Source organism: Delphinus delphis, chromosome 19, assembly GCF_949987515.2.
Source record: "Delphinus delphis chromosome 19, mDelDel1.2, whole genome shotgun sequence".
NCBI lineage: Eukaryota > Metazoa > Chordata > Mammalia > Artiodactyla > Delphinidae > Delphinus > Delphinus delphis.
The window spans coordinates 49723126-49737608 of NC_082701.1; the positions used below are offsets into that span (position 1 = coordinate 49723126).

Genomic DNA, 14483 nt, shown 5'->3' on the forward strand with positions numbered 1-14483 from the left:
TAATAATGAAAATTTTTTTACTAGTGAAAAATGAAACAATTGACTATCTGTTAGTGTGTTAATCATGCTTCTTTTCTATATTTTATGATGTTTTTGACCTTTTGAAGGCCTTGCTGGCTGAGGAGAGACTGCCTCTTCCAAACTAGCTAATTCCTAGAAATAATAAACAACTTACCTATGAATATGTCTTTCACATCTAAATCAGCCAATCTCAAGTCGATACTCCCAACCAACTCCTTTATCTAACTCTTACACACCAAGCCAGTATTTCCCCTGCTCTAAATCAACCCAGGGCCAGGTACCAGAAAACTGAAGATAGACTCTATGCCCCAAAGCCCACTGGATTTATTCAAACTAGCCAGACCTATGCTATTTACCCTGCCCTACCTTTCCCTCAAAACTCCCAATAATGGCTGTGGTCCATGCTTTCCCCTTGCTCCTGCTTTTACTTCATGACCAACTCTGGTGCTTCTCCATGTGACTCTGCACAGTGTACCATGACTCTCATTTCTAGAGGGACTATAACATTAAACTTTTTGTTCAATGGCATTAACCTCTCTATGTCACCACTTGGTCACCTTTATAAATTAAAACCTGGGCACAAATCAATTTGTAGGAGACTAAGGAATTATGGTACATTTACATGCTGAAATACTGTTAGTCATTAAATATCATTGTGGGGGAAAACACTTACTGATGTGCCAAAACCTTTAAAGACAGATTTAAGTGGGGGAAAAAATGTACATAAAACATCATGTACAGTTACAATCTGTATTATGTTTAAAAAGTACAAATAGAAACACACATATGTTACCTTTGGAAATGGAAAAAGAGGGAAAGGAGAGGTACATACCAAAATGTTAGTGGTGGTATCTCTGGCTAGTAGAATTTATTAGTTATTTTTATTTTGTATGACTTTCTGTACTTTCCAGATTTTCCATAATGAATACATATTACTTTTGTGGTGAGAAAAGCATATTCTAAGCATTTAGGTTAAAGAAGATATAGGGTCCTACAAATTTTAAGTGGCTTTAGCAATATATCTAAGTCTCCAAAGCATTCCATATTAACTTTAAATCAACAGGCTAAAGTAAACTGTCACTGCCTCTCAATACAAAACAAGTACATTCAACATTCAAACTGCAAAACATCAGATCTGAAAGGCTATATTTCAATGTCAGAAAATGTTATGCACAATATACAGTATAAATCTGTTAAAACACTATTAAAAAATTTTAAGTGCTTCACTGTAAATCACAACAAATTTCCTTTTCCTGTTTTCCTGCTAAAATATTTTTTTTTTAAGTTTGAAACTTTGCCAAACATTCCTGGACACAGGACTGCATGATGCAGAAACCACATAATATTTGGCAGTACGCAAAAATTGAGACATTCTCTTGGAAGTCTATTTAAAAAAAAAGACAAAGCAGAATCAGGGCAAGGTTCTCAGTGTATGAGCCAAGAGAAAGAATGTACAAAAACAATTACATCATACTTTTCAGTGTCCACTAGGATTTTTTAAAGCATTTTTTCAATGTCAAATAATCCATAAACATGGAAATATGAGCTACCAGCAAGTAGATTTTACATGGCTCAGCGTAAATCTGCAAACTAAACAGAAACATAATACCTTTGAAAGTGAGAAAAGACCCTTATCCAATTTACCTGAAACTGGTTCACCAGGCAGGGAAAGGAGGTAGTGGTGGGGGAGTAAGTATGAATCTCTAAACAGCAGGGACAGTATAAACAATGCACATGAGCATGGACAGCTAGTAGAAACGTCTGGCTGTGATGAAGTGGAGAGTATGCTAAGGCTGGAAGGGTCAATTCAACTCCAAAGGCCCTTGTATGGCAAGCTGGGGAACTTAGTTTTTACCCTAAAGTCAATTAACAGAAGCATTTCCTTCCCTGAAGAAGAGATATCAGCTTGAGTCTTGAAGGATGAATAGAAGAATTCCGGAACTCAGAAAGGCAGAGGGAGGTAAGCATTCCAGGTAAAGGAACCAATGTGCAAGGCAGAGAGTATAGCACAACAAGATGAGCAATGTGGCTAAAAGAGAGTGCATATTATGAAGGGTCTTGACGGTCTGAGTGAGGAAGTTGCACTTAATTATGTAGGTAATGGGAGTGAGTGGTGGTTCTGACTAGGGGAGTAGCCTGACTACAGCTGCACTTAAGAAAAATAAATCTGACAGTAATGCTGAGGGTACAGTGGAATGGGACAGGCTGAAGACAGAAAATGTAATGAGGAGGCCCTTGCCACATGTGGGTGAGAGGCGATGAGGCCATAGGAACACCACTTTACACTTTCCACCTCCAGGTCTCTCTACTCTGCCCATTCCCAATACCTGAAATGTTCTACCCTACTCCATCACAATCTGCCAAACCCCACACACTCTTCTCAGGGCTTAAGATCTAATACTTGATAATACTCAAATACAGGCCATAGAGAATTAAGTGTTTCAATACTTTAGATAAAATCTCTTTTAAACAAAAGCTCAAAGTATTAGAAACATTTATTCATATCAACAAAGATTTTGCAGATATTATTTAAATTTTCTTCTAACGTTTTAATTTTGGAACCGCTAGAAAAAAGAACGTCTAATTGTTTCGCAGACCATGAGAGAAACTGCGTGTTTCAAAGTGTACTACCTATAATACTGTAAAAACAGTTGAAAATAAAGTATTATCACTTTATCTAATTTTCAGCTAGTAGCTACTACCCACTTCCCATATGAACAATGTAACTAACTGATGTATGAGAAGCTAAAAATGGTTAACGCTGAGTATACGATGATTTTAATTATAGATTCATTATACCTCCTCATTTGATAACTGGGCTGAAGATTCTTCATGAGTTAAAGCACACACTACTGGTATTTTTACTTCTTCCTCAACATTTGTTTTTTTATGATCCTTTCTCTTACTAAGTCTTTGTTGTTCATCTTCCTCCTAAAAGTTAGGAAGAAAAAATACATATTACCCAGGTAATCTATACTTAATGATTCCCACAGTTCTTTAACCACTCAAAACAAATATACAAGTATACTACATGAAAGGCAAAACAAAAGAAAGCAAATCACCCACCTCTTCTTCAAGTGATTTGAGAAAGAAAATTTACATAGAATGTTCCTTCGGCTTATTATGTAAAACAAATAGGAAAAAGTTACAGCATTACACATCCATCTGAAACATGTACAAACTTATATGAAATACCAATGAATGATTGAAGCTGATGTAATAATTCACTCAACAAAGATCAAAGATACCTTCAATGCCCCCCCCGCAAAACACTCTAGTGGGGAGGGACAAATACACGATTACATCACTATATAAGCATGTACAAGGTTCTATAGGAGAGAAAACAAAGATTTCATCTGAGGGAGCTAGAAAGGGGGGCCGAAAGAAGGTAACACTTGAGCTGGATCTTGAAGAATCAGTAAGATGAGTGCCAATTGTGTGAGAGGAGACAAGCAAGGGTTCCAGGGAGAAAAGTATGTAAAAGGGAGAGGGGCAAGGAAGAGCAGGCATGTGGGGAATACTGAATAATCTCATGTGACTAAAAAAAGGGCAGGCACATGAGCAGTGAGGTACATGGAGAAGGGGGTGGTGATTAAGTGCTTAGACTCTGGAATCAGAGATTAGTCAACCCTCAGATAGGCCATTAGTCCCTATCTCATATGGGAACTTTTGTTGTGTGTTTTTCTGTTTTGAGAACCACATGAGATAAAGCTTTACATATAAAGCCTTAGCACAATGCTGGCACATAGGCCTTAAATGACCAGTTCTGGAATTTAGACTATTCTAATGGGAAGCAGGAAAAGCATGATTGTATCTGTACTTTAGAATCTAAATCCTCAAGTTGACTGTGTCTACACACAAGATGAATGAATCAATTAAGAGAAAAGAAATTTAAAAAGGAAGAAACTTCTGAAAAACAAAATCTAACCTAAGTTACAGAAGATAATTTAAAATATTTCTTACAGTACCTACAAAAGCTTCTACACAGCTATCCTAGGGAAATATTTGCACACATACACAACATAGTATAGGATATTAGCTGCAAAACTATTTAAAATGACAAAAAAAAAAAAAAGAAGAAGAAACCATCTAGATGCCCACTACAAAGAGAAGGATTAAATCAAATATAGTACATCCATGTTACCAGCTAACAAGAATGAGATAGATCTCTAAAGTGAAAATATATCCAAGATGATGCTTATGAGAAAAATAAGCTACAGAATAAATACGTATACTATGATTTCAGTTGTATGGGGGAAAAAAACCTGAATATACACTTATAAACGCATATAAGTGGTGTGGAATACTACCTTCCAAACTGATTATTCCTGATTACAAAAGTGGTTATTTCCGCGAAGGAAGTATGTGAGATGTCAAGGGAGATTTTCACTTTATCACTTTATTTTTTCACTTTGTATTTAAACCAAAATATTTTAACATGAGAATGTATTTATATATTACTCATATAATTTAAATAATTGTTTTTTAAGATAAGGAGAAAACAGGATCCTGGGTATGCAGCCCTCTAGACACCTGCCTTTTCATATCACTCAGCCTCTCCATCCCCACCCATCACTGTCTAATAAGGCTTTTAGAGCAATGTCACAAAAGACATGGCCTGGATTAACACAATTCAGGAGCCCTAGGAGAACTGGACAGAACTGCAGAGAAAGATTTTCTCAGAAATATGCACTACTGCATCCTGCAGACTGAAGAGGATCATTTCTAAATCAGTTCTTCCCCCTTCCCCCCAGACAAGGCCATTTCTAAAGTTGAAAAGCAAAATCCCTCAAATGTAGCTATTATGTTTTTTGAAATGGCATGCATCACCTTTGTTTCAGGCTTAAGTCAATCTATAATATACATAAAGAAATATGATCATGTGTCGGGGTGGAGTGGTTTATTAACAAGGCAAACAAGTCCTACAAAACTGGTATTCACCTGATCTTTCTTCTTCAGTTCTTCAACTTGTCGGAGCTGTTCTGAAGTTAGCACAATTTCCATTCGCTGCATGTCCCTCATCAGCAAACGCTGAGATTCCAGGAACTGGTCATTGGCCTTCTGCCACGTGTGTTTCAACTGGTTGTGCTGCTGTCGCTCTTGCTCCAAGAGATGGCATACTGTTTAGGAATCCCCCAATCAAAAACACTGAATTTTAATGGTAGGCAATTTCTTTAACATAGGACTAACTAGACTAGACCTGACCAAAGGTCCATCCGGTCTGGGATTCTGCCTCTGACAAGAACCCAGGGGCAACCTGCCATAGGACAAGGCAGCTGTCCCCACACCACCTGTCTAAGCAGAGTCTCCCAAAGTGTGTTCCTAGGAAGAGCAACATGTGAAAAAAAGATTTCTGTGCTCAGTGAGTTTCAGAAACCTTGGGTTAAAAACTTTTTTTTAAAGATTTCTTTACTGCAGGACTTTGAACTCAGGGTCTTAAGTATGTCTATGTTCTCTTGTAAGTTGATATATAATACAATACCTCCCAAATATATTTGACAAAAAAATCCTTTCCACAGTGCCACTCACGTAACAAATGTTCTAGGGAATACAATTTGGGAAACATTGCTCTAAAGGGAAAACACATAGTAACCACTCCTAATTGTCTTTAATACACTCTGAATAAATCTTGTTATCCAGGAATCCTTCTTGAGTCCATTTAGTTTTGACCTCTCAGGATAAGTCAAAGAATCTTTGTAAATGCTTGTGTTACTGATATTCATCAGCTCAGCCATCTTCTTTGGGAAAAAAAGAATAGATGGTATCATCTATCAGCCCATCTACCCAGTTACCCAAGCCAGAAACCTGAGAGACAACTCATACTTCTGACTTTTCCTCACCCAACACATTCAACTGTGACAGAGGCCTACTAATGCTACTTCCTGTATGATATGACACTCCATCTTCTGCCTTCTGCCTTAGATTTAGGACTTAGACAACTACAACAGGAGTCTCTTCATAACCCTTCCTGCCATTCGTCTGGCCCTCTGTATTCTATCCTCCACACTGCTGTAAAACTAAACTCTCTAGAAGGTAAAACATTACCACTCTCAAGCTTAAAACCCTTCAGAGAAGCCAGTCACAAAAGGCCACATACTATATAATCCCAATCCCATTTATACAGAAGTTCAGAATAGGCAAATCTATAGAGACAGAAAGTAGATTAGTGGTAGCCAGGGGCTGGGGGGAAGAAGAGAATAGGGAATGACGGGGAATGAGTACAAAATTTCTTTTTGGAGTAATGAAAATGTTCTGGAGGCAGGTAGTGCTGATGGTGTACGACTTTGTGAATATATTAAACATCACTGAACAGGTACCTTATCTCGGTAAAACTGTTATTTAGGACAAAAAATACTTCTAAATCCTTCAGAGCCTCCTTATTACCAATACGATAAAATCCAGAATCCTTAGCATAAGGTCTCCAGGATCTGGCCCATGTCTACCTCTCCTGTCTCACATTTTGCTCCAACGCCTATTGCATTTTAATCTTGCTGAACTATATTTCTTACAGTTTCGCTACCTTGTTGGACCACATGCAAATGGCGTTGAATGCCATGCTCCTCTCTGACGACCTGACAAACACCTACCTATCTTTCAAAACTCCACTTAACAACCTCTTTTAAGAAGCCTATTCATGGCACCGTTGCCTCCTAACACACTTCCTAGCACATATGATATGAAACTGCACTGCACTTGGTTGCATATCTAATTTCCCCAATTTAGGCTCTAATTTACACTGCTGCTCAATTTTTAACTATCTTCTTTTCACATAAATACTACTTTTTTGGTGTGAATGTTTCAGTAGAAATTACTCTACCCCCTTACTCATTTTAGTGAAACTTCTCAGATACTTCTCCAGGTATATTAGGAAGGTCTGGTAGTCTTGCACTATTTCTGGAAGGGTTGGGACACATAGGTTAAACAGAAAGTCCTTTTTCTTCTGGACATCCTTTCAGAGTTTGAGTGTCTTTTTGACTGCAACAGCACTTTTGAAAAGCATTTCCTGAGAGCCAAAGACTCAAACACTGGATTACTTTAATAACATTTTATAAAATAATTCTGTAGGCTTATATAATTTCAACTTCCCACTATTTGGGATAAAAACCTAACTCCTATGCAAACCTGAGTTATTTATGGAAGAGCTATATTTTCCATGACCACAGTCCTAAATTTTCATATTAAAACATGTTACTAGTATAACCTGCAACGAATATAAGATTTCAAGAGGTCCATGCATTTAGATGAGGTAAAAATTTAGATCTTTATTTTCACTAACTCTAACTGAAATTTATCATTTCCTTCAATTATAAAATATAGACAACAAACCACAGTAAGTATAACAATACCCATGACTTGGTCACTAACAGGAGTCATAGATACTTTTGTATCTCAGTACAGTTGTTGCAGATATCTTAATATATTATTTATGCTCATCATACTTCAAAATTACAGTAGTTATTAGACCTGGTACTAGACCTTGTTATTTAATGCATTGATAAAATAGCACATTTATTACTATAAGTTTGCAGTTATTTATATTTTGATAACTGTTTTATAATATAATTGATATCTTTTATAATTCTATGTATTTTATGTATTAAAAACATTATTCTGAGAGGGCTTCACAAGACTGCCAAAGGAGTCTGTGACACAAGAAGGTTACGAATCTCAGGTATACAAGATTCACTAAAAGAGTTAAAGACAAACATATATTTTAATGGGAAAGGATGAGCCTATTTCCCCTATCCTGAGAAAACAGAGTCAATTTCTGCATCACTCTGCTACCAGACTAGCGAAATCAAAATTATCTCTTATAAACAGGGGTGCTACTTAAGAACACTAGAATATACCATCTGCCCTCTCTGTCCCATTTTCACTTTTGCTAATTCACCTCCACCAAAATAGGTCTGAAGCAAAAGCAGTTTAAGCAGCAACTTCCTATTATCTTTCTGCCCAGAGTTTGTGCCCTATGAATTCTTACTGGGGTCCTGGAGGAAACAGAAACCATTAACAATCCAAATATCTTTTCAAACCAACTGCAAAGCTTAAACTGAATCACTAACATGTTAGATTGGCATTTTGGAATTTGTTACTGTTATTAATCAATATCACTTTTACTTACATAGTTCTCTTACAGACTGAGATTAAAAATATAAAGAATATATTTTTACCTTCATGCAATTCTTTCCGAAGTTTCTCAGCATCTTCCTGTAAAACAGATTTCTGAGTATTCAAAACAGCCACGTACATCTCCAGATCAGTCCTACAAGATTTCTCAGCTTCCAGATAATGATTCAGTTCTTTAACCTGAAAAAGATGCAATTCGATTAAACTAAAATTTCCAACAGTGTCTACCTTAGGTATGATGGTAAGTTCTGGAGGTACCTTGAAAAAAGTTTACATTTATATTTATGTAAATTTAAATTTACCCCCAAATTAACATTTATAATTTTTAATTACAAAACAAACATATACTTACTAAAGAAAACTGGGAAAATAACATAATTGACAATAATTAATAGTAAGAATTATCCATAATCATCACCAGAGTAAATATACAATTGAGATTACACATAACAGTTTTGTACCTTGCTTTTAATAACGTGGTTCCAATTTGTATTCCCAGAGCAACATACACATGTGCTCATTTTATCACATACTCAGTGAACCCAGGTTGTTGTTGTTTTTTATTTTTTATTTTTGTTGTTTTTTTGTTTGTTTCTTTCTTTCTTTCTTTCTGCGGTACGCGGGCCTCTCACTGTTGTGGCCTCTCCCGTTGCAGAGCACAGGCTCCGGACGCACAGGCTCAGCAGCCATGGCTCACGGGCCCAGCTGCTCCGCGGCATGTGGGATCTTCCCAAACCGGGGTATGAACCCGTGTCCCCTGCATCGGCAGGCGGACTCTCAACCACTGCGCCACCAAGGAAGCCCCTTATTTTTGTTGTTTTTTAAACAGTATTTTCTAAAGATAAAAATGGTATCATACTCTTTCAAGTTTGCTTTTCTTTGATTTCTGCTGAGGTAATTCCAAATGCCTTAAATTTACAAAAAGGAGACATTTTCATAGACATAAATTCATGGAAGGAAAAAAGAGGAAGCCATGATGGAAAAAACAACCTGTCTCATACTGTAATGAACATAAACTTGAAGCCAAGTGCAGAATACTTTTTAAAATCACATCTTTTTTTTAATGTCTTATTTCTGTTGAACAATTAACTATAATTTTCAAATATTAACAATATAGTCTAATATCTGAAATAGTTCCAACCAAAATAAAATGCAATCTTGCCCCAGAAAGTGATTAAAGAATCACTTGCTCTACCCTTCCTTACAAATTGCCCATCATAAATTGTGGCCATTTAAACTAACTTTCAACTTTTTCAAATGGTTATGTCTAATTTCACTTTCAAGGTTATATTTATGCCTTTTATCTTCCCATTTCTTCAACTTGAAATAGCTGGCTGATCTGTTTTCAGTTATCTTTACTCCTAGACCATTAATACAATACATTAGCACTGGTCATGGACTAAAATGATTATTTAAGCTGCCATTTGATGCTTCACTGGAGGCTGTCAGCCAACCAGAAACGTACTATACACTAACCAAGCATGACAAAGTGCTGACTGTTGTCAGGCACTTTCCCTATCACCTGGAGAGGTGGTAATTCAGTTAATGATAAAGGAAAGTCAATATGTCAGATATAAAATGGTGGTATATAACCACTAACTCTATCAGCTATTACTTCTTAGAATAAATATTTGACTCTATAAATAACGAATTAATTTCTAACATTCAAAAGCTACTGAGCAGAACTCTGGGAAGATGGTGACAGTGAATGTGTGGTACATGGATTTTCTTGAATTCCACACACCCTAACAACAGAACTAATAAGATAACAGAACTCAGAATACATGAACATCTACCAAAAAGAAAAAAAAGCAATAATTAGAGGGTGGGGACAAACCACTGAAAGCTATCTATATGGAATTACATGGTATCAGCATCTGTGCAGGAGAAAGTAAAGGGAAGTAACAAGGGCCGGAGAACTCCCAAAATATTCAACAGGGATTCCAACTTCACAACAGCAGCTGAAAAGTGGGAAGAGGTTCACACACTCCAATCGTGGATAAACACAACAAATTTATGTTGTAAGGCTTAAATCTGGTTAGAATAAAACGGCATTTGATTTTCACTTACATTTCCTTGACTTCTAGTGAGACTGAATATCTTTTCACATTCCTTAACTTCCTCTTTTGGGAACTGCTCGTTCATATTCTTTGCTTGTTTCTCTGTTGGGCCATTTGTCACTTATGGACATGGCAATTTTTATTAATTTTGGACACTAATTTTTTGTCAGGTATAGATAACTTTTAACAGTCTATAATTTTCTTTTCAACTTTTTGTGGTATCTTTTAATAAGGAAGTTTTATATTCTAATGTAGGCAAATTTGTCAATCTCTTCTTTCATAGTATTTTTACCTTATTTAAGAAATGTTTTTGTATCTCACATAACATATTCTCCTTTTTAAACATTTCACTGAAATTAATTTTTGAAAAGTGTGAGGTAGAAAGCTAACCTCACTTTAATCCATATTTATAACTATTTTAAAAGCCTATTTTTAAATAATCCATACTTTTCCCACTGACTTGTAATGCCACCTGTCAAATATCAAATTTCCATATATATATGGATATATTTCTGGGCTCTCTATCTGTTCCACTGGTCCATTTGTTTATCTGTAAACCAGCAACAAACTATCTTAATTACAGTAGCTACAGTAACAGTAAAGCTACTGTAAGTCTTAATACTGGTAGGTAGGGCAAGTCTCCATACCTTGCCTTCTTCAAAATTTTGCTGGGTGTCGGGGCTTCCCTGCTGGTGCAATGGTTAAGAATCTGCCTGCCAATGCAGGGGACATGGGTTTGAGCCCTGGTCCGGGAAAATCCCACATGCCACGGAGCAACTAAGCCCGTGCACCACAACTACTGAGCCTGTGCTCTAGAGCCCACAAGCCACAACTACTGAGCCCGCGTGCCACAACTACTGAAGCCCACGCTCCTAGAGCCTGTGCTCCACAACAAGAGAAGCCACCGCAATGAGCAAGCCCGTGCACTGCAACGAGGAGTAGCCCCCGCTTGCTGCAACTAGAGAAAGCCCGCGTGCAGCAATGAAGACCCAATACAGCCAAAAATAAATAAATTCAATTAATTAATTAAAAAAAATTTTGCTGGGTGTATTTCTGATCCTTTGCTTGTCCATATGAATTCTAGGATCTACTTATCGAGTTCCTTATTAAACCCTGCTGGATTTTGAGGGGAATTTTGAATTTACAGATTAATTTGGTGATATACTGCCTGCTTTACAATACAGTATTTTCTCACTCAGGAGCACACATGTATTCAAATTTTCATTTATAATGTGTTCCATAAAGATCTTACTCATTTTTATTTAGATATATTCTCAGGTAACTAATATAGGTTTTGTTTGTTTGCTATTGTGAACAGGAATTTTTCCCCATTGCATTTGTAAGTTGGATATTACTGGGGTACACAAACACTACTATTTTTGCATGTTGATCTTGCTGGAAACAACTTTCCTAATTGTATGTCTGAATATTCTCTTGCCTTCCTATACAGAAAATCAGTTTCACCACTTTCTTTCCAGTTATTATGCCTCATTTCTTTACCTTGGCTTATCTTATCACCTAGGACCACATAAACAATCTGAGCAAAATCACTGAGCACGGGCCTCCTCATATGTTCCCATCATTAATGGTAAGGCTGCTAAACATTCATCATTAAGTATGATGTTTGCTGAAGGTTTGATAAATAGCCCTTTAATAAGTTATTGGGTGTTTAAATTTATCAAATGCCTTTCTGAATCTAAGATGAATTTACTACTCTTCTCCTATAATCTTTTTATGTGGTACATAAAAATAATAGGTTTTCTGGTGATATACCATCCTAAATTCCTGGGAATATCCCTTTTTGATCATGATGTCTTTTTTGCTTTTTCTTTTCCTTTTTTTTAACTACACAGCTGAAAATTTTTGTTTCTGTATTCCTAAATGAGATAGATCTAAAATTTTCTTTTAATACCTTTTTGTGAGTTTGTTTGTAATGAAGTTATGTCTCATAAAATGAGTTGGAGAGCTTTCCCTCTTTTTCTGTTCTCTAACACAGTTTGTAAAATATAAGGATTACCTCTTTCCAAGAGCTTTGGAAAAACCTGTCTGCAAAACTAACTGAGTCTAATGTCTTTTGGAGGATAGGAGACAGGAGAAAAGGAGATTCTGACTATAAATTCACTTTCTTTAATAGTTACTAACTACATCGGCTCTCCTATTTTATCTTGAGACAATATTGGCTAATTATTTCCTATCAGAAATTTTTTCATTTCATCAAACTTACTTCATTTCAAACTTATTGCTGTGACATTGTCCATAGTATTTATTATTTTTAAGTCTCTACTGATTTGTAGTTATTTCCCTCTTTCATTTATAATGGTTTAAGTCTTTTTTCTTTTTTCCTAATTAGTCTTATCAGGTTTGCCTATCTTACTACTTTTTTCATTTTTTTCATTATATTCACAATTTTCCTTTTGCTTTTCTATTTCACTAATTTCTGCTCTTACCTGCATTATTTCCTTCCATTCATACTGTTTGTACTATTGTTCTATTTTTAGATTCTTGAGTAAAAAATTCAAATCACTCTAAATATTTTACAATTCTTTTTTCCATATGAGTTAAATTTTTTTCATTTTCCAGACATTTCATCTCAGTTATATTTTATTGTAAATAATTTAATAACCTGTGGTCAGAGATTTGGATGTGTATAACATCAAATCTTCAAAATCTGATGACATTTCCTTTGTGACATTATGAAAAGTATAATGTACCTAAAAATAACAATATTTATTCCATGCACTATCCTAAGTGCCTTATGTGTTAACTTATATAATCCTCATAACAGCCTTATGAAGGAGGTAGTATTATCCCCATTTTACGGTTGGGCAAACCAAAGCACAGTAAGATTAATTAATTTGCCCAAGGTCATCCATCTAATAAATGTTGAGCTCTTAACTACTATGCTCTACTAGTGTATGAAATATAATCTCTCTCTCACTCTCTTAGTGACAGGATTCTATGTCTATTACATCTAAATTATTAATCAAGTTGCTCAAAACCCCTATATCCCTACTAATGTTTTTTCTGCTTGCACTATCATTTGCTAAAGGACAGTTTAAATCTCCTACTATAATTGTGAATGTCAATTTCCCCTCATAATTGTCACTTTTTAGTTCACATATTTCAAGGCTATGTAAGATGCATTCAAGTGCATGACTGTCATATCTCATTGATGAATTATAAATTAGAAGGGGTCCCTCTTTATCTCTATTAATTCTGTTTTCCTTTCATCCTATCTGTTTCATATTACAATTGCTAAACCAAGTTTCTTTTGATTAGAATTTACAAGGCATTGCTTTAAGTCCTTTCTTTTTCCAATCCTACTTTACATTTTATTTTAGGTATACGTCTTATAAGCAATATAAATTTAGATTTTTAAAATCTAGTCTCTTTTAGTAGGTAATTATCACTTACTAGGATTATTGATACATGCCCATTTCTACACTCCTATATGTATTTCTACATTCCTATGTTGTGTTTCTGTTTACTACCTCTAAATTTTTTTTCTTTCTTTCCTACTTTAATTATTAAAATGTTTGACATCCCCTTGTATTTTTTCTGTTGCGTCTTTATAGCCAACAAATCCAGCCACACTATAGCTATGTCAAAGATCAATTCTGGGGCTGATGTCAGAAAACAAAGTCACCTTTGAAAACTTTATTTTCCTTCATAACAAAACAAGAGAGATCAGGTCTCATTTTGATAAGAAAATAAACACTGACTTTGTAACAAAGCAGCACAAGCATCACTACTGTCATTATTTTAAATATCCATAAGGAGAAATCATCTCCAAACATTTTCTTGCATTTTCAAGAAAGCAAGAGTCTTAAGATGCATAGTTTAAATTACAGTTTACTCCCTTAGTATTCTAATTTTGCTCATAGCATTAGGGCAAAACCTTGGTTTCAAGCAAATGGATTACAATGTTTCACAACCTTTGAGGCCTCCAGCTCTTTAATCTTGTCTTCAGCCTCTGTCAGTTTATCTTTCAAAGCTGCAATTTCCTTCTCCATAGGCATCACAACAGACCGAAGTTTTTCAGCATCCTCTTGGGCCTACGGTTAAAAAGAATTAAATGCTACAACTTACTGATTTATTGCTTTTCTAAAAAACTCTGACCTCTCCACTTATTAAAATTAGTATAATAAATAAGTCTAGCAGGCACTGTATTAGCACTCACAAGATTGAACCACGTCTAACTTTTAAATGCTGCATTACTTTGAATGTCAAGTCATAATCACAGCTTTCCCAAATATTCCGTTTAGAACTTGGGAA

At 35.6% G+C, this 14483-nt stretch overlaps 1 protein-coding gene across 1 annotated transcript in view; it reads right to left on the minus strand.

Moving 5' to 3' along the window:
* The window catches only part of RABEP1 (rabaptin, RAB GTPase binding effector protein 1), a 101819-nt gene that overhangs the window by 25885 nt on the left and 61451 nt on the right, over positions 1–14483 (minus strand). Inside the window, exons 5-8 of the mRNA XM_059998044.1 lie at positions 14144–14263; positions 8193–8328; positions 4963–5141; positions 2821–2952 (exon numbers count right to left, since the gene is read on the minus strand). Coding sequence (XP_059854027.1) covers positions 2821–2952; positions 4963–5141; positions 8193–8328; positions 14144–14263 — 567 coding nt within the window. The remainder of the gene's footprint in view (positions 1–2820; positions 2953–4962; positions 5142–8192; positions 8329–14143; positions 14264–14483) is intronic.